The sequence below is a fragment of the Engraulis encrasicolus genome, chromosome 10 (assembly GCF_034702125.1).
Source record: "Engraulis encrasicolus isolate BLACKSEA-1 chromosome 10, IST_EnEncr_1.0, whole genome shotgun sequence".
Taxonomy (NCBI): Eukaryota; Metazoa; Chordata; class Actinopteri; order Clupeiformes; family Engraulidae; genus Engraulis; species Engraulis encrasicolus.
The window spans coordinates 30,744,453-30,767,839 of record NC_085866.1 but is presented as its reverse complement, the minus strand read 5'-3'; the positions used below and the strand labels follow the sequence as shown (position 1 = coordinate 30,767,839).

Sequence of the window (23,387 nt, the reverse complement as noted above, 5' to 3'; positions counted from 1 at the left end):
TTGTTTTTTTTTGTTCAGGTTTATGTTCTTATGTTCTCCAACTTTCACACATACCATTCTCACACCATAGTGATAAATATGTTCAGAAAAATACCTATCAAAGGGCCAAATCTACAAACTACACTGAAGTCCATCGGCCATGGGTGTTTCCATCTGTGTAAATTTACAAAAGCTTTGATCTTCAGCAGATGTCGCTATAATTCCTCTTTCCACCACAGTTTACATCAAAGCCCCCTCTCGTGACATTTTCGCAATGTATTGTGGGATGTTGGAAGACCGAGATGAAATGACCGGTGTGTATGGAAGTGTCCGACGGAGGGAATGCAGAAGATGCTAAATAGACCGATATGCCAAAACGGTAAATGTAGTTAAACGTTTAAACCAGCATATCTTCCTGACCAGTGGACAATACGGACAGAAATGGCGGGGATTATTAAGAAGCAAATCTTGAAGCATTTGTCGAGGTGAGCAAACAAAGATTCCAGTTAACGTAACTAAATGTTTTGTGTTTTTCTAGGTTGAGATTGATCAGTGCGTGTACACTCTTCAATCTCAATTATGGCAAACCCCTAAAATGCAGTGACAACCGAGACGAAATGGGTCAGATTCCACAGAAACAAGTCCAACCGCACTGTACCATGACGCCTACATTTCTGTTTACTAGAGCGTTTTGCCACTAGCCTGCTGCCTAGCCTGCACAATTACACTCAGTGCTTTAATTATGTGTGCCCCGTCGTCAAAAAGCAAGTTGCTTGATTCACGAACACCTACATTGCCTACTTAGTGTTGGTGGATATTTTCACGCTGCCCTTAATGTGTTTCCCGACCCCAGTGTCTATGATCGTGATGAAGGATGGAGCTGTTATCACGGTATTTAATGACATGTCACTTATAAATCCAAGCCATCAATTCTTAATCTCCTTCAGTCTGGAGGATAACGGAGTAGCCTACAGCTGACGACCAGTTTTCATCTCCTCTTCTGTAATTCGTAATTCGCCAAGTACGTCTGTCAATGTACATTTAATATATCAATTAATAGCACAGTCTTGATCATTCAAGTACGATAGATTTCACTTTTGTCCGGGGTCACGTCACTGATGCATGATTTCTAATCAGAGAGTGATGAGCCCACCCCTATCGAAGACAGATACCATTGTTCTCTATATTAGCTTTGTTTGTGATGTACAGTAGTTACAGGACTTGATGTTTCTGTCCCTGGAACTTGGTCATCATCACAGATTGATGAATTCAACAAGCCAAGTGTATAGATCAGTAACTAGGCTACATCCTTTATAACTGGTTGTAACAGTCTCAGAATGAATGACATTACATTGCATAGCGGGCAAGCATTGCTATTCGTCTTTGTTTGAGTCTGGAGTCTTATTTGAGTTGAGTGTGTCTGATGATGCCGATGGCTTACATTTTGTGCAAAAACATCAGGAGCTTCTGATTGAGTTTTGAAAACAGACTGAAGTAATAAGTAGGTGACACATGAAGCTCAGGTGGATGTCCTGCTTGGCATAAAGCCCTCACTCTTCCCCTCACACTCATCTTAGACCTGACTTGACCATCTTTCCTAATTCAGAGACGTGTCGTCGTCTAATGTGCTGCCTGCTGCCTCTCCGTGAAAGCACATGCTTGGTGCAGAGTGACTTCCAAGGCAGACCTGAGCGTGTGCCAGGCAGGGATTCACTCAGTGCCTGTCGCTCTCTTCTGCGTCACACAGTGCTGCTTTGTGGTGGTGGTGGTGGTGGTGGTGGTGGTGGTGGACACATCCAGATTGTGTCTGGTGCTGTCAATATGCTGTGGCTCTGGCTGGCTAGATGAGATTGGAGATGCACTGGTGTGTGTGTGTGTGTGTGTGTTTGTCCCTCCTGACACACAGGCTCTCCAAAAGCTGCCTCTGGCGCAGCTAGTGGGTAAACATGATTTGATTGATGAGCTTGGGCCTCTGTGAAATGGCAAATGATTTCAGACTAAGTGTAGCTCATTCAGGGAGGGTAGTGGAGCGAAAGATGATGACTCACAAATGTTTTCTCCCCCATTCTTGCCTAATGCCTCCATAAAGTATAGCAGTGCCACTACTACCAGTCTTTAGCACACAATATAGTTTTTTTCCTTCTCTTTTCTCCATTCTTATGAACTTTGAATGACATTTATGTATCATAATGTGCTATATAAATATGTTTGATTGATTGATAAAGCATAGCATTGCCAGTACTAACTTACCACTCTTTACCACAGAGTACTTTACACACATAACCACTCTTTATGATGAGCAGTGCCAGGTCTGACATATTTATGATTAGATTTTCATTGCTTCTTTTTAAACAATGCAATGATTTCAGACTAAGTGTAGTTCATTCATGGAGGGTAGGGGAGAGAAAGATGACGACTCACAAATCGTTTTCTCCCCCACTCTTGCATGATGTCTCTGTCATGATGTCATTATGCTGAAAAATGCTGGAACCAACTTCCTGACCAAATTAGAACTGCCCCAACAGTATCTTGTTTTAGAAGGAAATTAAAAACAACTTGATTCTAATCTGCCTTTGGTGAAAGTTAGTTAATTACACACTATCTATAACACAATATAGTTTTTTTTAAGCACCAAGACACTTTATTTTTGTATTACTTGATTGTTAGACATTACATGATTGTTATAGTGGGTGTTTAAGCTTAAATGTTACAAGTTCTACCTCAATTTGATAATGTTAAAGGAATGTTTATTTTTAACTTGAGACCTGGAATGTTTGTCATTTTTTAACCTTTTTTTAAACCCATATCGGCCCCAAATATTGGGTATTGGAAATCGGGTATCGGCCAAGGGGGATGAAAAAAAAAATCCGTATTGCATCGGCCATTAAAAAAACCTGTATCGGTCGACCCCTATTCTTAAGCACATTGAACGACATTTCTGTGTGATAATGTGCAATAAATATTTTTGATTGACTGATTGATTGATAAAGTATAGCATTGCCACTACTACCACTCTTTAGCACAGAGCTTAAACTGCGATGAGCAGTGCCAGGGCTGACATATTCATTAGATTTCCATTGCTTCCTTTTAAACAAAGTGGCATTGAGTGATTCTGTTTTTTCTGACACAGGGTGGAGAGTGGAGCACAACCCCATTGTAAGGTCTGGTGTAGAGGTGTTTGATTCACAGAGGTCTTGCTTGGAAACAAAATGTTCTGTGTATCCTTTAGAAAGCTTGAGCAGAATCTTGAAATTCCTGACCACATAGTGTAAGTAGCTCTGGCTGAGGGCTGAGAACTGTGTGTGTGGTGACTGCAGGGGGTTGGAGGAACGGGACGGAAGGGTCAGGGGGGCCAGAGTGGTGTGGTGTGGTGGGTGATGCTGCTGATTCAGACAGGGCAGCACTGTGTTTCACTTCGTAGAATAGAACAGAGACACTGTCTCCTGTCTTGCGCCAGCTAGCATTGGTGTGATTGGTGGTGTCCCTGTGTCAGGGTGAGCTGAGAGCAGCGCTGCTTTTGAGAGCCATGGAAACCATTCCTGTGCTGTACTGTAGATCCTTCTGTGCTACTCACAGGTCTCGGTCTGGGAACTGGGGTGCATTTCTCGAAAGCATAGTTGTTAGCAGTTAGCAACTTGGGTAGTTGCCAATGGGAAATTGCATTGCAACCAACAAAGTAGCTACCGTAGTTAGCAACTACGCTTGCGAGAAATACACCCCAGTGTTGTTCACCCGGACCTCACAGGTTCCTGTGCAAGGCTACTTTTCAAAGTAGTCTTCCCTGCTGATGTAGTCCAAAAAGCATGGAGCCAAGCCAGCAAGCAGCAAGCACCCTATTTTGAGTCATGTCTCTGTGCAGTGTGCGAGTTCCTGAGCGAGGCTTATTTTCAAAGCAGTTTTCCCTTCTGAGTGCACTGCAGTCCAAAAAAGTATGAACTGGAGTAAGCCAACAAGCAAACACCCTGGATTGAGTCATAGTGTAGTGAATCATCATTTCTGAAGCACAACAGAAGAATAATTCATCAGACTGCATGTTTTTTTCTCTTTAAAGCACAGGCAGGATATTAACCCTCACTTGCACTCGATTTTTATTGTCACCATGTTCCCTTTCCTTCTCCTCCTATTGTGCCTCTGTCTATATTTGGCAGGGTCTTCCTCTGAATCTTCCTCTCTCTACTAGGGCTGCACAATATATCGAAAATGTATCAATATCGTGATATCAAGAGTGGCGATATGCGTATCGCGAAAATTAATTAAAGTAAAACATTTTCTGTGTAATCCAATCACTGAATATCAACAAATGCTCAAGAAGCCCACCATGACCAAAGCCACGCCCCCCCACACAGACCAACAAATTAGTGACAAGATAAACACTCAGCTATAGTATTTCTAAATATCTTTAAAATATCGTTATCGAGGTATTGCATGCTGTTATCCAGTATCGATTTTTTTCTGATATTTTGCAGCCCTACTCTCTACTGTAGCTCTCTGGCTGTGTCCCTCCCTTTCAGTTTGGCTTTGCTGCCACACTCCCTTTCCCCTGTGTCTTCCTGCGTCTCCAAGCAGGGTGACTATCTCGGCTGCGTGTGTGCCCTGACGTCATCAGCAGTGTCCCCCAGACACGCGTGGCCCCTGACTGTCATGGGGTTTGACATGTTACTCATGCTCTTCCCGCTGCTGTGCTGTGTGCAAAAATAACAATGGGAGAGACACTGGAGCGTTTGCTCTTTTCTGACTTCAGTGTTCCAGCGTTGGGTTGGTCAGTCAGTTGTAATGCTCGTCTTGCTCTGGTGGGCGGTAGTAAGAAACTAAAGTAGAGTAGAGTAGAGTAGAGTAGAGTAGAGATCCTGAAAGAAATGAAGGTGTCCAGCAGCATACGTTATTGCAGGATTTAGCACATAGATAGCACACACCTTCAAACATTAGGCAAATCAAACATCTGTCACCCATCTACATACAAACATTAACTGGAGAGAGTAAAAAAAAAGACAAGAAGCATTTATCCTAACTCTTTTCAGTATTTCTGTGCTAGAGTGCTTAGTGTTAATCCAGCTAAAAGGGATATTTCAGTGGTGATGTGAGAGAAAGGGGTTTGTAATGGCCAGGGCCTAGGGAATAGTTATTTCAAGAACACCAAGCTCCCCCGTGGTGCATCTCCAGTGGATACACAATTTGAAAGGAACTTTGAAAGCAACTTCTTTTTTTCCATTTATTTTCAGTCTTTAGTCAGCTGAAGACTGAAAATAAACGGACAAAAGGTAAGTCATTGAAGAGTGCTGTGTGCTGAGATGTGAAAGAATGCAATCCCTCTTTCCTTTCAATGGCCAGGGCCTAGCTTGCATGCCTGCCTGTCTGCCTGCCTGCGGTGTGTGCACTGATGCAGGGCCTAGCCTAGCGTGTCTCCCTTCTCTGCCACTTCACTGCCTTGTCTAGTTGTTTCACTCAGCGTTTTGAAGAGCTTCCAATGAAAGAACAACTTGGCAAACAAATGATAGTATTAATAAACACCTGACCATAGATTAAGCCTATCTGATGTTTTTCACTCTTTTTCATCAAGCTGGGGAAGACCATTAATTAGCATCCTCTTGATTTAGCATATTAGAGGAAATTGAGGCCAAATGCGATAGAATACTGATCGGTAGATTTCTTAGATGTGGCTGGTTGTGGAAATAAAATATTGGCCACTGTTTTACAAGAATATGTGCTGCCTATATTACAGTACATTAAACCTAACAGACAGTTAAATTACTTTTATCCAAAGCAATTTGCAGTTAACTAAGTTTTAGGGCAGGGTTGACATTTCCTGAAGAAATGATGGGGTTAGATGCCTTGCTCACACCTCAGCGATGAATAAGACTGATTTGATTGTTTATTGACATCACATCAGCTTCCTCTTTGTTCTTTCTGTGGTCAAAGAGTAAACCAACGTTCTTCTTGCCAATTCGGGATTTGAACCTGCGACCTTCCAATCCCAAGAAGGCCCTCCGTCCTAACCAATAGGTCTCAGCAGCCCCAGCTCTGGAAAATTGTTCTGAATGACCTGCCCCTCTGTATTGTTGCTACTGAAAGAGAGTGTGTTTGCTAAGTGGGCGCGGTGGGTGCAGGCAAGAGCTCCAAAGTAGGCGTAGCCATAGCGAAAGGATGCAGGCAGAGAATCGTATATGAGAGTGAGATAAAACAGGTGGGTTCTTCTCCGGTATCCACTTTACGTCGGGTGAACGCCCCTTTAGGAGACCTTCGATTAGGAGACCTTTGGAGTCTTGAGATTGAGAATAAATTGAGTCCCCTTAGCGCTGTAGATGGCGGTAGCGCACGTCTTGTGCAAACACCACGAAAAGAGAAGAAGAAGGAGGGACAACGCCCCCTTAGGAGACCAAATTTTGAGCACACACTTTTGCATTGAGTGGGCGTGTTTCGATTCCTCTTTATTATATATCCAACCTCTTTGATGCAGGCTAACTGAGTCTGATTGTTATAGCAACATATCAATGTAAAGGCCCTCTTGGTAAGGCTTCAGACGTCAGTCAGACTTCCATTCAGTGGATTTGAATCAGACCAAGTTGCATCCGGTAGCATAGATGAATAGATATATACATTACATTACATTATATTACACTACATTACACTTAGTTAGCTGACACTTTTATTCAAAGTGACTTGCAGGTATTATTTACAGGGTACGCAACTGTTTTCTGCTTGAAACCAGTACTCGTTTACACCGGTTTCTCTTCAAAAGGGAACTTGTTGGACGTCATCGAAAAAGGCAAATATCGCCACTTTAGATCAATTTTCAATTCAAGAGATACAAATGCTGTGAGGCTCATAAGCTAAATGGCAAGTTGGACCCAATGGTAGATCAGCTGTCCAGTTGAATTGTAGCCTAATGCAGTTTATTATTCAAGTAATTGGAGCAAGCTGTTTTGTCTGCTGTGGCATAATGATAGAAACTCGCCACCCCAAGTTGCGCCACATGTTTGCTTGCAGACCAAAGATGGATGATATTATTGCCAATCCGCAATTCGCAATGTGCTTCTGAAAAAAAATGCTGGACTGTGTAGGGATAATGTGGCAACTGAAATTACGAATTGTGTTTGTGAAGTTGTTGTTCACTATGTAGCCAAGTAAAATGAAAGATATTGGCATACACAAAGAAAATGTTGATGTTGAACACAGTGGAAGCAATGGGCTTGATTAATATATTTATCTATTTATTATGATAGTTTTTACTAAACGAGACAAATTACATCCACATACAAATCAAATCACATAATTGCTACCGTCTGCTTATGGTCAATTAGTGAGTGAAAGACGTCTGTAGTGTGTGTGTTGTCTAAGAGGGGCGGAATCAGGTACCTCGTTTCTATAAATAGCGCAGAGCAGCCTTAGTGGCTCACTCAGCTGAATACATTATAGGGAATGTAGCCAGAGATGCAGCCAGCGCCTCTTCTTTGATCACTTCTCTTGCTCTCTAACACGCACACACACTTTCTCCCCTCTGACTCTGTCTGTCTTGCTCTCTCTCTCTCTCCCTCTCTCTCTCTCTCTCTCTCTCTCTCTCTCTCTCTCTCTCTCTCTCTCTGTCTGTCTCGCTCTCTCTCTCTCTCCCTCTCTCTCTCTCTCTCTCTCTCTCTCTCTCTCACACACACACACACACACACACACACACACACACACACACACACACACACACACACACACACACACAGACACGCACACATTCTATTTCACATACACATAGACATTTGCATATCTCTCTCTCTCTCTCTCTCTCTCTCTCTCTCTCTCTCCATTCTCTCCCTCTCTCGTGCTTTCTTTTCTCCGTTCTCGCTCCTCACTGTTTCCATTACTCCCCCTCTCTCGTCCTCTGTGTGCCTCTCTCCCTGCCTGCGTGCTCACACAAGACAAGAGAGAGCCTATTGTAGCATGTCAGTAGGCTGAGTCGGAGGATATCACCCTGAGGAGGAGGATGCCATCTCCGCTACTCAAGCAGTGCAGTGCCCGCCCGAGTCTTCTTTTGTCCCCTTGCCTGTTCTCTTTCAGCTCAACCCTTGTACCGGATACATTTCCTTTTCAAAAACCTGCTGCCATTCAGCGGTCTATAAGGGGCCTTGTATTTATTTATTTATTTATTTATTACTTTACTTACTTACGTACTTCCTTACTTACTTACTTTACTTATTCTCTGATGAAGACTAATCGACTAATGGACTTTCGACTTTAATCGATCAATGCATTAATTGCTTAAAAAACATTAATCGCAATTAATCGCCAATTCAACTGACAAGAGACCCAAGAGCATTTTATCTCAGTTTCTAATATACATTTTTAGATTTAGTAGGTTTTTTTTTTTCGAGAAACATGGAGATTTTGGGGGAAAATGCTGCTTATCAATTAATCGTAAGTCGATCGATAAGGCAATCAACTAACGATTAATGAATTAATCGATAATTTGCATCCCTACTCTAAAGAAATAAGAAATAGTTAGAAAGGCATCTGTGTGGCACCAGATTTCTTCCCTTTTGTTTATTTATTTATTTATGTGTTTGTTATGTTGTTTATTTTGTTTATTGATTTATTCATTTTGTCTTTGATTGTTTATCTATCTATTTATTTATTTATTTATTTATGTATTTATTTATTTATTTATATTTAGTCAGTCATGCCATGAAGGCTTCTGGTTTGGCTTCATGACAGGGGCAGAGAGGGGGTTGAAGAGTTGGTGCTCCCATGGGTTGGAGTGCTACGCTGGGAGAAGCCTTTAGGCGCTCACAGATGTAGCCTTAATCACATTACGCCCCAGACACACTGCCACTAACTGTCATTGTGACTGAACGGCGGGGAAAATGGGAGAGAGATACAGGCTGGTATGTGTATGTTGAAGGGTCTGCTTATTGGTACTTATTGGTGTGCGTGTGCATGTGTGTGCGCGCGAGTGTGTTTAGAGAGAGACAAGAGAGTTTGTCCATGATGCTTAGCATGTGTGTGCTTGTGTGTTCTCATCCCCATCCCCTCATGCATGACCTCATCAGACACATGTTGACTTGACCACGAGAGAGAGAGAGAGAGAGAGAGAGAGGGAGAGGGAGAGAGAGAGAGAGAGAGAGAGAGAGAGAGAGAGAGAGAGAGAGAGAGAGAGAGAGAGAGAGAGAGCGAGAGAGAGAGAGAGAGAGAGAGAGCGCGAGGGAGAGAGAGCAGAGAGAGAGAGAGAGCGAGCGAGAGAGAGAGCGAGAGAGAGAGCGAGAGAGAGAGAGCGAGAGAGCGCGAGAGAGAGAGAACGAGAGAGAGAGCGAGAGAGCGCGAGAGAGAGAGAGAGAGAGAGAGAGAGAGAGAGAGAGAGAGAGAGAGAGAGAGAGAGAGCTGTCCACTGTAGCCTGTGGTCCACTCATCTTTCTCTCCAAACAAACAGACAGTGTTGTGTTGAGAACCTTGTGGTCACCAGTTTGTTCTCCAGTAAGCTTAACTGCCAGCTACTCCTAAGCTCCTTTTACATGCTTCTGGCCATTGCTTGCCGAGGACATTAACTCTAAAACTGAGGCGGTAAAATGACCTCTGACATTTACAAGTCTGAAGAAGATGCAATGAAGGCCGAGGGCTGAGAGAAACTATCAGGAAGGGTTGCCAGATGTGACTGATTTCTAGCTCAATAAAGGGAAAAAAACATATGGAGACACTAAATGCTGGCCAATTTGAACTAAATTCTATTGATTTATATGACCATAAACCTACAGAAAAATCTACCCAATATGTTGTTTTACCTGCAGATAGGGTGGCCAGATGTCCGTCTTTTCAGTGCCTTGTCCGGCGTCAGGCACAGCATTAAGCCGGACGCCTAATAGATTAAAATGCATTAAAATGCATGAAATCTAAGAAACTCATTTCTAAGAAACACATTTCACATAAGACCCCCAGAATCCCCAGTCCAAAAATACAGTATGTCCTCCTATTGCTGTCACGGAGATGGTCACCCTACCTGCAGATGATCACCCTAAACGGCCCAATTGTAGGAAACTGCCAAAGCTGGCAACCCTGGTCTCAGGGATTGTGCCTGTAAATCAGGAATGGGATGGTCACTTCAGGCTGTATTTGACATTTGCAGTATAGGCTACTAGTACATGGTAATAATAACGTAGTGACTTTGAAATGTTCTTTATGCACTGAATTGTTTCTTGCTTTTTGACCTGGGAATGTGTCTTCAGACTGACTGCAATGCACAAGGCAGCTGGGGGGTCAGTGGACAGCAGGGGACAAAAGGGGACTGTTGTCCAGGGCTTTTCAGATGGCTTTGTCCTGGGCGGCCAAAGCAAAGCTGTCAGCGGTGGGGTTATAAGATAGGAAAAAGCACCCAGTGTCTTCCTTAATGGAGATCACCATGGTGTTCTTTTGCCATGTTTGTGCATTGGCCCACCAACTGTAGAGGCTAGTCACTGTCCTGCACAAGTTGTCTGACTAGGCTACCCTAACAGTAGGGTAAACGCCGAATGTTTGAAAGAAAAGCAGCCATTGAAGGAAGGTACTGAAGGTTGTTGTCCAGCTAGCAGGCAAGCTAGCCTAATGAATAAATGAAATAAACCCATTCTCCTATATTCTTATCTGCCCAGTGGTGGGAGCATAGTGATTACTGTGGCTACAAGCATGTAGCATGTGATGGAGATAACCAGTGCGCTATCAAGCATGTTACCAGGCTACTGGACAGGCAAAGGGTAACTTACTACTGACTAGCCAACTTATTATCAGCCACCAGCCCAATATACTTGTTTCTTTTTGACTAAAATGTATGCAAATTGGCTTTATTTTTGCACGTTTTCATAGGGTTTCACATGAATATTAAAACATGCTATACACAACCACATCAAATGTCTCGAAGTGTTTATTTGCCTAGATTTGTCCTGTCCAGTAGCTCTACATAACAGAATAACACCTCACCAGACATGATTATCCCAAATTATTAGCTGTTCAAATGTGTTCCAAGGAGCCAATTCCCCAGATTCACGGCGAAGCTAGGGCAAAGTTCAAGCCTGTCTTACTCTGACGGAAAGGGCCTGGCTGTATTCCAGAAAACTGGCTGTGTTCCAAAATTCTCAATTCTTAACGCTCCCCAGTTCAACAGCAGCCTTATCAATGAGAGTGTGCCTCGCCCTCGCCCATACTCTGAGAACTGTACATTATCATAGTAGTGAGAAGTGCTGTATTGAAAACCTAGCCTGCATTCCAGAAAACTGGTTAGGCATTCTCAAACATTAAACTGTTAAACAGCTCTTTGTAGGCCCAATCCCAGTAATTCAAATGTTAACTCCTTCACTTCACATTTAGTGCAGCATATTATTAGCCAATTATTAGCTAATGCACTAAAGCACACTTCAAAGAGAAAAAAGTCGTCATTTTGCACCCAGGTTTTTATGTTGAAAAAAGTCAATTATTCCTTATTTGTTTCATACATTTGTGTTAAAAGTTGCTCACAGTTGTTAGTGAAGGATTAACAATGTGAAAAAAAATCCTTAAAATAGTGCCATTTTCTCCTTGCTGCACCAAGAACTTGTATCTGGACAAGACCATCACAACAGTGCTTTGGCGAGCACAGGGAGCTGCATCCTTTATATGAAATATGCAATACAAAAATGTATGGATGACTGAATATATGAAATCTAACCATAGCTATTTTTGTGCTCTTTTTTTCCTATCGCAGGTTCACCAAGAACCTGTCCCCGGACAAGATTAACCTGAGCACGCTGAAGGGGGAGGGGCAACTGTCCAATCTGGAGCTGGATGAAGAAGTTCTGCAGAACATGCTGGACCTGCCAACATGGCTGGCCGTCACACGAGTATATTGCAACAAGGCTGCCATCAGGGTAGGTGTCTGTTGTCATAAGCTGTAAGATATTTTATTGCAGGGGGATGTTATTGCAAGTTGGGTTGGTGCTGCAGAATATGCTGGACCTCCCCACATGGCTGGCTGCCACTAGACTCTGGAGTATGTTCCAACAAGGCTGCCAACAGGGTAGGTGTTGTCATAAGTGCTCTAGGCTGTAAGATACTGGGTACATAGTATATAGTACTGTACTACCTAGTGCAGAACATGCTGGGACTGCCAACATGGCTGGCTACCACTGGAGTATATGGCAATAAGGCTGCCATCAGGGTAGGTGTCTGTTGTCACAAGCACTTTATGCTGTAAGATATTTTAACTATTGCAGGGAGATGCAAGATTGCAAGTTGCAAGATTGCAGATTGCAAGTTGGGTAGGTGCTGTAAAGCATGCTGGAAGTGCCAACATGGCTGGCCGTCACATGAGTATATTGCAACAGGGCTGCCATCAGGTTAGGTGTCTGTTGTCACAAGCGCTCTTATCTATGCTGTAAGGTATTTTAACTATTACACTGGGAGAGGTTATTGCAAGTTGGGTAGGTGCTGCAAATCATGCTGGAACTGCCAACATGGCATGGCTGGCATGTGGTTGTATGGGTTCAGAAGTTGTATGGGTTCAGCAAGAAAAGACCATTTGGTTATTCAGACAGTTTACTGAGCTGTTTGTCTTAGAGTAAAATATAACATTTGGTTGAGACACTTGTGGCTAGAGCCACTGGAGACTTGCCAGATAGCCTACTGCTCGTCTGGTAGACAAACGGGTGAGGCATAAATGCAATTCCGCTGTGTGCAGTGTGCAGTGTTCACTTGTGTGCTGTGGAGTGCTGTGTCACAATGACAAAGGGAGTTGGAGTTTCCCAATGGGCTTACACTATCACTTTCAAACCCGCCTAGCGGACACAAATAATTTTGCCTGGCAAGTTGCGACAGCAGAATGGCTATGGCTAACGAAAACCGGTTGCTTGATTGGCCACTCTGTTGGCCACGGCTATAACGGCATTTGAACTTGTACCTATAACGAGAACGGTATGGCCCCATCCACAGCCCTCTATCTGAATGGAGCGATTCCAGACTAATATTCTCATGTTACTCTGGCTCTCCAGGCTATGGGCAGTCATGGGCAGTCATGGGCAAGCGGTTAGGGCACTCAGACTTGTATCCCAAAGGTTGCCGGTTCGACTCCCGACCCGCCAGGTTGATGGGGGGGGGGGAGTGATTTACCAGTGCTCTCCCCCATCCCCCATGACTGAGGTACCCTGAGCATGGTACCGTCCCCCCGCACTGCTCCCTTGGGCGTCATTGTGGGCTGCCCCCTTGCACGTGTGAGGCATGAATGCAATTTCGTTGTGTGCAGTGAACAGTTGTGTGCTGTGGAGTGCTGTGTCACAATAACAATGGGAGTTGGAGTTTCCCAGGTGGGCTGTCATTCATTCTTTATTTCAGATACTATGCAATGCTAGTGTGGTTTCACTAAATACCTGAAGCAGCAGGCACAAGGCCAGACTGTTAAGTCAGACAGCAGCCTCAAACTAACACTGAACCTCCTCCTACCAGCGAGCAGCGAAAGTCTTTGAATTAAAGCATCCAGCGTATGGATTTGGGTCATGCCTCCTCCCGTAGGGATCCCCTGTTGCAGCACACTGCAGCATGTTTCTGTAGTAGTGTTTCTGTGCTACTACTGTAGCATCCTTGAGGTGCACTCTAAAGGATTCCTTCTTTGCAGCCTTAGTAGTAGCCTGGCTTTGCAACTACAGGTCGGTACAGTCGGTAAGACCACCCATTTCCTCGATCAACCGCAATGCGAGCTGGTGTATCACACCCCAATCACAGCTGGAAATGCTCAAAACTGATTTGTTTCCTATAGAACTTGAAAATGTGTAGATGGTGTGCGTGGCAAACAGGCAAAAACTTTGTGCTGTGTCACACAGTTGGTATGGACTGGCCCAGGGAGGTTAGCCCTGTAGTGCGCTCTAAATGGATGAGGGCTGCGTGGAGAAACTGGTTAAAGCTGACACACCCAAACACCTGACCTGGGAGCAGGACAACCAAATAATAGAAAAGAAAAAAGTCAGCTTCAACCAGTATTTTTTTGCCCTCAATTCTTTTTATTTTTTTAATAAGATTCGAGCAGAAAAATCCAGGTTGAAGCAGACGTTTTTCTCTTTATCTTCGTGGTAGTGAAGTCTAGCTCCTGGGAGTTAGTGTTGTCTTCTACTACAGTTCCGCCCCCATAATGGGGAGCATCAATATTCCAATCGACCGGTGCGCGGGTAATTACAGTGCCCTCCATAATTATTGGCACCCCTGGTTGAGATGTGTTTTTTAGCTTCCAATTATTTTATTTTTTTTCTAAATAATATGGGACCTTAATGGAAAAAAAGAGAAAAATCCAACCTTCAATACAAGTGCATTTATTCAGTGGGGAAAAAATCCCACATAAAGAAATAATTATTTGACATCAAATAATGTGTGTCACAATTATTAGCACCCCTGGTGTTAATATTTTGTACAACCCCCTTTTGCCAACAAAACGGCACCTAATCTTCTCCTATAATGTTTCACAAGATGGGAAAAGACAGAAAGAGGGATCTTCAGCCATTCCTCTTTGCAGAATCTCTCTAAATCATCCAGAGACCTGGGTCCTCTCCTCTGTACTCTCCTCTTCAGCTCACCCCACAGGTTCTCAATGGGGTTGAGGTCAGGGGACTGAGATGGCCATGGGAGGAGCTTGATTTTGTGTCTGGTGAACCATTTCTGTGTAGATTTGGCCATATGTTTAGGGTCATTGTCTTGCTGAAAGACCCAGTGACGACCCAGCTTCAGCTTTCGGGCAGAGGGCAACAGATTTTGATTTAAAATGTCCTGGTATTTCAAAGCATTCATGATGCCATGCACCCTAACAAGGTTCCCAGGGCCTTTGGAAGCGAAACAGCCCCACAGCATCACTGACCCACCCCCATACTTCACAGTGGGTATGAGGTGCTTTTCAGCATGCGTATCTTTCGTGGTACGCCAGACCCACTTAGAGTGTTTGTTGCCAAAAAGCTCAATCTTGGTCTCATCTGACCAAAGCACACGGTCCCAGTTGAAGCCCCAATACCGCTTGGCGAACTCCAGACGCTTGCGTTTATGATTGTGAGTGAGGAAAGGTTTTCTCCGTGCATGCCTCCCAAACAGCCTGTTGGCGTGTAGACAGCGCCTGATGGTTGATTTGGAGACTTTGTGACCCCAGGATGCTACCATTTGTTGTAATTCTGTAACAGTGAGCTTTGGAGATCTTTTGATTTCTCTTACCATCCTCCTCACTGTGCGTGGTGGCAAAATAAACTTGGGTCCTCGTCCAGGCTTGTTTACCACTGTTCCAGTTGTTTTGAACTTCTTAATTATTCCTCTCACAGTGGATATGGGCAGCTGCAGTTGAGTGGCAATCTTCTTGTAGCCTCTGCCTGACCTGTGAAGGTCGACGCACATCTGCCTCACTTGTATGCTGTGTTCCTTTGTCTTTCCCATATAAGATAAGAGGATAAGAGAAATGGCCTCGGTGTCACGTCATATTTATACCCCAGGGAAACAGGAAGTGATGAATTACTAATTAAATGTTCCTACATACTCTGGTAAACTTTGTAAACTACTGTAGAAATGACAGAAATGCTTCAATTATATTTATTTCCTGGGAATTGTTAAGGGTGCCAATAATTGTGGAACAGGTGATTTAATGAAAAATAATTATTTTTTAGTCAGGGATTTTTTCATTTTCTTACAATTCATTTGAGTTGAAGGCTACATTTTCCTACAATTTTCAGTGTGACAGTATTCTTCTGCAATAAACACTGAATTTATTTAAGGCTTTTAACACATCTCAACCAGGGGTGCCAATAATTATGGAGGGCACTGTATATACCACGCTATTTTCATGGCTAGACAGCTACAATTGTACCTCTCGCTCTAGTAGCGGTGTGTAATTACAAGCAGCTGTTTGTGATATTGATGTTATGTGTTGATGTGGTGTATTTCCAATACTGCAGTCCCTTTTACCATGTTGTTCACGGTGCTTTTGACATTTTCATTCACAATACAATATATCAGTGGTTCGCAACCTTTTTTGAACAAACGCCCCCTTGACCTCATCATAAGCCTCCCAATGCCCCCACTGACCTCATCATAAGCCTGCCAACGCCCCCCTTAGTATTGAAAAATTAAATAGACTAATGCCCCCCAATGGGAACTAAGCCCCGCCCCCACTCAACGTCCCTTGGAGGGATGGAGCGCCCCCGTTGAGAAACAATATATTATACATATACAGTAGATACATATATGGGTCAATGACGTTTATTTGGGCTCAGATGTCAGGTGGTAGAACAGCAGCTAATGCCCATAAATGAATTAGTAATTGGCAATTTCAGCAATGAATATGCATCTTAGATAATCCACTAAAACAAAATAATCTAATCCATACAATAGTGGTATCAGACGTCATTGCACCACCCTGTGTGCTACTCCTAAAATGTCATTGACCCATAGGTGGATATTTAAAATAATATATAAAGCGTGGATGGTATTGTATGCTCTGTATGTGTTCCTCTCATCTGTATCTGTGTCAGATGTACCAGATGTAACAGATGTACCATCTGTACCATCTGTACCAGATCTCTATAGTATAGTACATTGCAACTTGGTTTCTTCTTTCGTGAATTGAGAGAAAAAAAGCCCAACCACAGTGACTTTCAAGTTTTTCAGAGAACTTGCACCCTACTTGGAAGAGCTTGCATCATCACTGTACGTCATGAGAAGTCTTGCCACCGCCACCATCACACTTCATCTAATTTATCAACTGGGGACCGGAATAGTGAACAGCACAAGATGCCACCCTGCCCCTTATCATCAGAAACGCAAACGGCAAATAGCATGACATTTGACAATCAGCCCAAAATGTCACTGTGGCCAGCTCTGGCCAATTTCATTATTCATTCAGGTTTGGCTGAGGCGCAATCTGTGTGTGTGTGTGTGTGTGTGTGTGTGTGTGTGTGTGTGTGCGTGTGCGTGTGCGTGTGCGTGTGCGTGTGCGTGTGCGTGTGCGTGTGCGTGTGCGTGTGCGCGTGCGTGCGCACGCGCGCGTGTGTGTCAGTGTATGTTGGGTAGTGAATGCATTATACTGCGTCACCATGAGGTTAAGGGCGTCAGAATGGTGTGATGGTTGACAGATATGCAGAACGATGCAGTTGGGTAAACCTCTCAGGAATATTGAAATATTTAAATACCCACTTGGGCCGCCTACTGAGACAACCATTCACACAGACAGTCATTAACAGCACGCACGCACGCTCGCATGCACACACGCATGCATGCACGCTCGCATGCACACACAAGCTCTCTCCATCTCTCTCTCTTTCCCTCAACCATTCCCTCTTTCCCATCTCTCTTTCTTTCACTTTCTCTCACACAAACATACAAAGGTGTGTACAGCAAATGGAAAAAAGTGTCTGAGATGATTATCAGTCGATCTGCAGACCTCGGGCCGGGCCGCCCCAATAACCCTCCCAGCTCACATTCCCCTCTAACTTTAATGCACAGAGCAGAGGAGGAGAGACTCCTCAGAGTAGAGATGAGGGCTATTTATGTCACACTCACACTGCAAGGGCGAGGAAAGGGAGAAGGAGAAGAGGAGAGGCAGAGGGAGGGGGAAGGGGAGAGGGAGAAGAGTAGAGGGAGGAGAGGAGTGGAGGGCCCATTCACAACAACAGAAGGCATGAGTAAGACGGCTGAGAGTGGAGCAGCAACTAATCAATAAGTTATCAGTCAGCACAGCACAGAGAGGAGAAGAAGAGAGGAGAGATGAGGAGGAGAGAGGAGAGATGGAAGAAGAGGATATGGGTGGAGAACTGAGGAGGAGAGAGATGGGGAAAAGAGAAGAGAAGAGAGGAGAGGATGAAGAGGAGCTGAGGGAAGGAGGAGAGGAGAGTAGGACAAAGAGGAGGAGAGAGGATTTGGAGAGAGAGGGGGAGAAGGGATGGGACTGGGAGAGGAGAGAGAGGGGAGGAAGGGAGCTGGGGGAAGAATAGAAGAAAAAAAGAGGGGAGAGGGGGTTTTGGAGGAGAGAGATGCAAGGAGGGCCGGGAGGAGAGGAGAGGAGGGGAGAGGAGGGGAGAGGAGAGGAGAGGAGAGGAGAGGAGAGGAGGAGAGGAGAGGAGAGGAGAGGGGAGAGAGGAGAGGAGAGAAAAGAAGAGTAGAGGGGAGTAGAGGAGAGGAGGGGATAGAGGAGAGGAGAGGAGAGGAGAGGAGAGGAGAGGAGAAAGGCTTTGAGTTTCTTCCCAGGAGTGGAGCAAACCGTCCTCTACTAGGATTGCGTTGCAATATGCGACCTTGCCTCCTCCACTTGCCTCCTCCACTTGCGTCTCGTCATGATGACATCACTGACAACAGCATTATATTTCAATATCTTGCAAAAGCTCAATTGTAGAGTCTTTTTCTCATTTGCAATTGGGATGGTGAATGAAAAACAGTCCCTCAAAAGTTGTTGTGGCTAGGCTGACAGCTGGGAAACTTTATCGTTTTCTCCACGGAGGAGGGGCCAGGAGGCGGGACGAGGAGACAAGCGCAAGTGGAGGAGGCAAGGTCGCATATTAAAACGCACTCTAGGTCTCTGTCTTGGCTGAGGAGGGAGCACACACATGGCACGGGCGCGGGCGCGGGCATGGATGCTTGCGAAAATCAATGTTATGGTTTTCTCTTGCCGGGGGAAACTCTCTCTCACTAATTAAATCTCAGCCTGGCTGTATCTCGTAAGCGTTCGTGGCATACCTCCACTATAAATGCATTACATTAACTAGAATGATAGTGCAGACCTCCGCCAAGGAAGCTGTTTGTTAGATCATTTGACTATGTTACACCCGATTTTTGTTTTAAGTCTTTCTGCTTTCTTTTTGTGAAGTTAGAAACAGGAATGTCAACATTTGCCCTGTCCCGCCTTTCAATTCGCGGTCAGGGGCGTCTAGATTTGTTCACTAGCGAAGAATCTTTAAAATAGTCCTGGTTCTGATTCGTGATCCGGATCACCACCAGAATTTAATCACTTAATCATTGGGTCATTTCCAACAACTCCACAAAGTTTCAGCCAAATCCATTTTCGCGTTTTTGAGTTATCCTGCTCACAGTCAGACAGACAAATAGACAGACAAACAAACAAACAAACAGACAAACCAACGCGACCGAATACATGACCTCCTTGGCGGAGGTAACAAAGAGACAAACCAACGCGACCGAAAACATAACCTCCTTGGCGGAGGTAATGAGCTGTGTTGAATACAGGCTTTGATGAATACTGTGGAGGGATTTTTTCCTTTTACAAGGAATGCCTTTCACTTTCTCACACAGATGTATTTTTTATTTTTATCTCGTCTAGATACAATGGACAAAGCTCAAGACAAGCCCTATCTGCCTGGTAAGAAGAAAGTCGATTGTATTAACTTTGTTTTTTATCTTATCTCTCATCAGTTCACACAGGTCTCTGTCTCTCTTGCTCTCCCTCTTTCTCTGTCTCTGTCTCTGTCTCTCTGTCTCTCTGTCTCTGTCTCTCTCTCTCTCTCTCTCTCTCTCTCTCTCTCTCTCTCTCTCTCTCTCTCTCATTTCTCTTGGAGCACCTATAATGAAATGGATAGCTGCTACCTTTAGCAGGTGGCTGCGTTTTGTTATGGCTACCCGGTAATGCTTCACATAGTCGAGTTGAACTTTTCAAACACCAACTTTTCTTGTGAGACACCTGTATTTTAGGCATGCCCTGACTTGCTCTCTTCAACCCATTCACACACACACACACACACACACATGCACATGCACATGCACACACACACACACACACACACACACACACACACACACACACACACACACACACACACACACACACACACACACGCACACACGCATGCACACACGCATGCACACACACACACTCATGCACACACCAATCATCACAAAAAACATTCACACCCCCACTCTTCACCTCTATCTCTCTCTCTTCTCAGTTCCTGGACAAGGTGGAGGTGGAGATGCGGACTTGTGAGGAGCCTCGAGCACCGAATGGCCCCTCCCCCATTGCCATTACCGCAGGTCAAAGGTCAGAGCCGCCATTCTTCAGAATCCTGTCTCCCTTTCACTTGTCAGGTGCCATGTTATTGGCAGATCTCTAGGCCCTTTCATCTGCCTGTCAAAAATGTGTCGAAGCATCACTAAGATTCCTTTGACTCGTCAGGCAGCATTTTATTGGTCGATGTCTTGGCGTGCTCTTTCCAGTCTTGGAAGAAATAAATCAGAACAGCACAGTCATTGAAACAGCAGAGCCGTCATTCCTTCACCGGTTAACAATGTGTGAATTCTGCCTACCTCTGATTTTGAACTAGTCAGGCAACATTATACTGACTGATCTCTGAGTGTTCTCCTTGAGGTCTTTAAAGAGATCAGTATTTGACTTTCACAATAATTATACCTTAAACCAAGTGTACTTTTAGCAGGGCATGAACGATGGGTCAAGTGTAGTTCAGATACAGTGCCCTCCATAATTATTGGCACCCCTGGTTGAGATGTGTTAAAAGCCTTAAAATAAATTCAGTGTTTATTGCACAAGAATACTGTCACACTGAAAAATTTAGGAAAATGTAGCCTTCAACTCAAATGAATTGTTGGAAAATAAAAAAAATCCCTGACTAAAAAATAATTCTTTTTCATTAAATCACCTGTTCCACAATTATTGGCACCCATAACAATTCCCAGGAAATAAATATAATTGAAGCATTTCTGTCATTTCTACAGTAGTTTACAAAGTTTACCAGAGTATGTAGGAACATTTAATTAGTAATTCATCACTTCCTGTTTCCCTGGGGTATAAATATGACGTGACACCGAGGCCATTTCTCTTATCCACTCTTAAACATGGGAAAGACAAAGGAACACAGCATACAAGTAAGGCAGATGTGCGTCGACCTTCACAGGTCAGGCAGAGGCTACAAGAAGATTGCCACTCAACTGCAGCTGCCCATATCCACTGTGAGAGGAATAATTAAGAAGTTCAAAACAACTGGAACAGTGGTAAACAAGCCTGGACGAGGACCCAAGTTTATTTTGCCACCACGCACAGTGAGGAGGATGGTAAGAGAAATCAAAAGATCTCCAAAGCTCACTGTTACGGAATTACAACAAATGGTAGCATCCTGGGGTCACAAAGTGTCCAAATCAACCATCAGGCGCTGTCTACACGCCAACAAGCTGTTTGGGAGGCATGCACGGAGAAAACCTTTCCTCACCCACAATCATAAACGCAAACGTCTGGAGTTCGCCAAGCGGTATTGGGGCTTCAACTGGGACCGTGTGCTTTGGTCAGATGAGACCAAGATTGAGCTTTTTGGCAACAAACACTCTAAGTGGGTCTGGCGTGCCACGAAAGATGCGCATGCTGAAAAGCACCTCATACCCACTCTGAAGTATGGGGGTGGGTCAGTGATGCTGTGGGGCTGTTTCGCTTCCAAAGGCCCTGGGAACCTTGTTAGGGTGCATGGAATCATGAATGCTTTGAAATACCAGGACATTTTAAATCAAAATCTGTTGCCCTCTGCCCGAAAGCTGAAGATGGGTCGTCACTGGGTCTTTCAGCAGGACAATGATCCTAAACATATGGCCAAATCTACACAGAAATGGTTCACCAGACACAAAATCAAGCTCCTCCCATGGCCATCTCAGTCCCCAGACCTCAACCCCATTGAGAACCTGTGGGGTGAGCTGAAGAGGAGAGTACAGAGGAGAGGACCCAGGTCTCTGGATGATTTAGAGAGATTCTGCAAAGAGGAATGGCTGAAGATCCCTCTTTCTGTCTTTTCCAATCTTGTGAAACATTATAGGAGAAGATTAGGTGCTGTTTTGTTGGCAAAAGGGGGTTGTACAAAATATTAACAACAGGGGTGCTAATAATTGTGATACACATTATTTGATGTCAAATAATTATTTCTTTATGTGGGATTTTTTCCCCACTGAATAAATGCACTTGTATTGAAGGTTGGATTTTTCTCTTTTTTTCCATTAAGGTCCCATATTATTTAGAAAAAAATAATAATAATTGGAAGCTAAAAAACACATCTCAACCAGGGGTGGCAATAATAATGGAGGGCACTGTAAGTAGACGTTGGCACTGTGGAAGAAGTTTTAGGATTCCTCAGAGAACTTTTAGTTCCCAAATTAAAGTTCTTGAGGAACCTTAAGATTAATATTTTACGGTGTACTCTCTCTACCCTCTCCCCTCCACAGTTAATATAACCTTGCTGAGATGGTGGTGGAGCCGAGGGCATGTCTGTCGTTATTATCAACTTGTCTCTCCTCTCCTCTCCTCTCTTCTCTTCTCTTCTCTTCTCTTCTCTTCTCTTCTCTTCTCTTCTCTTCTCTTCTCTTCTCTTCTCTTCTCTTCTCTTCTCTTCTCTTCCCTTCCCTTCTCTTCTCTTCTCTTCTCTTCTCTTCTCTCCTCTCTCCGTTCTCCTCTCCACTCCACAGTGAGTATGGCTTTGCTGAGAAGGTGGTGGAGGGCATGTCTGTGATCATCAACTCGATCACCATCAAGGTGCAGGCGAGGGCCTTCCACGCCTCCTTCGAGCTGTGGCAGCTGCAGGGCAACAGCCTCAACCCCAAGTGGCAGAAGAGCGACCTGCGCTACACGCGCATCACGGACCCCAAGAGGGGCGAGGTAAGTATTACACTACATTTTATTTAGCTGACGCTTTTATTCAGAGCGACTTACATTTACTATTTTTCAGGGTATTGGTTAGAGTCCCTGGAGCAATGTGGGGTTAGGTGCCTTGCTCAAGGGTACTTCAGCCATGGATGCAGGTGTAGGGAGAGGTCAGGTGGGATTCGAACCTACAACCCTCAGATTGAAAGACCAACTCCCTAACCGTTAGGCCACGGCTGCCCAGACAGTCATTGTTGGATGAACATAGGAACATGTGAAATCCAGTAAAATTGATTTGATTTCTTATGAGTCTCCTCCTTACTAGAGCAAGAGGAAGCAGATAAACTGGATTCATCCCCAGGGTTATTCCATGCCAGCATTAAGTGGTCACATCCAAACGCCCGGTAGACACTCAAGTACAGTGTAGTACAGACCACTTGAGTGGCCGAGAGAGAGACAGTGTGTCCATCCTCCCTGTCATGGGTCATTTAACCATCTTCCGATTTTTCAAAGAGGATTCGTCGTGAATAGCACTGTAGTATTGCTCTAAGCAAGTTTTGTCCCTTCAGCCATCATGCACTAAACAAACATCTGCAACAAGTAGCCCTTCCCCCCCTCGACTCTTTTGATGTGTAATGGCGTGAATATAATTGTGTGTGGGAGGGATGCATTTTGCCTATCGTATGAGGCTGTGTATGTAAGGAGAGATGGGTTTACTCATCCATTGTGCTGTTATATAAGTGTGTGACGTGTTAGAGACACACATTGAAGTGTCTCCCAAAACTATTCTGCTTTGGAGGAGTGAACGCGTCCAAAAAGGTTATCATTACTGGAATATAAG

General features: G+C 44.3%; 1 protein-coding gene across 1 annotated transcript in view; it reads left to right on the top strand.

Moving 5' to 3' along the window:
* The first annotated feature begins 275 nt into the window (after nt 1-275).
* The window catches only part of bltp3a (bridge-like lipid transfer protein family member 3A), a 76,968-nt gene continuing 53,856 nt past the window's right edge, over nt 276-23,387 (top strand). The window contains exons 1-5 of the mRNA XM_063208648.1: nt 276-464; nt 11,663-11,825; nt 19,241-19,279; nt 19,863-19,954; nt 22,372-22,561. Coding sequence (XP_063064718.1) covers nt 421-464; nt 11,663-11,825; nt 19,241-19,279; nt 19,863-19,954; nt 22,372-22,561 — 528 coding nt within the window. The 5' untranslated portion in view covers nt 276-420. The remainder of the gene's footprint in view (nt 465-11,662; nt 11,826-19,240; nt 19,280-19,862; nt 19,955-22,371; nt 22,562-23,387) is intronic.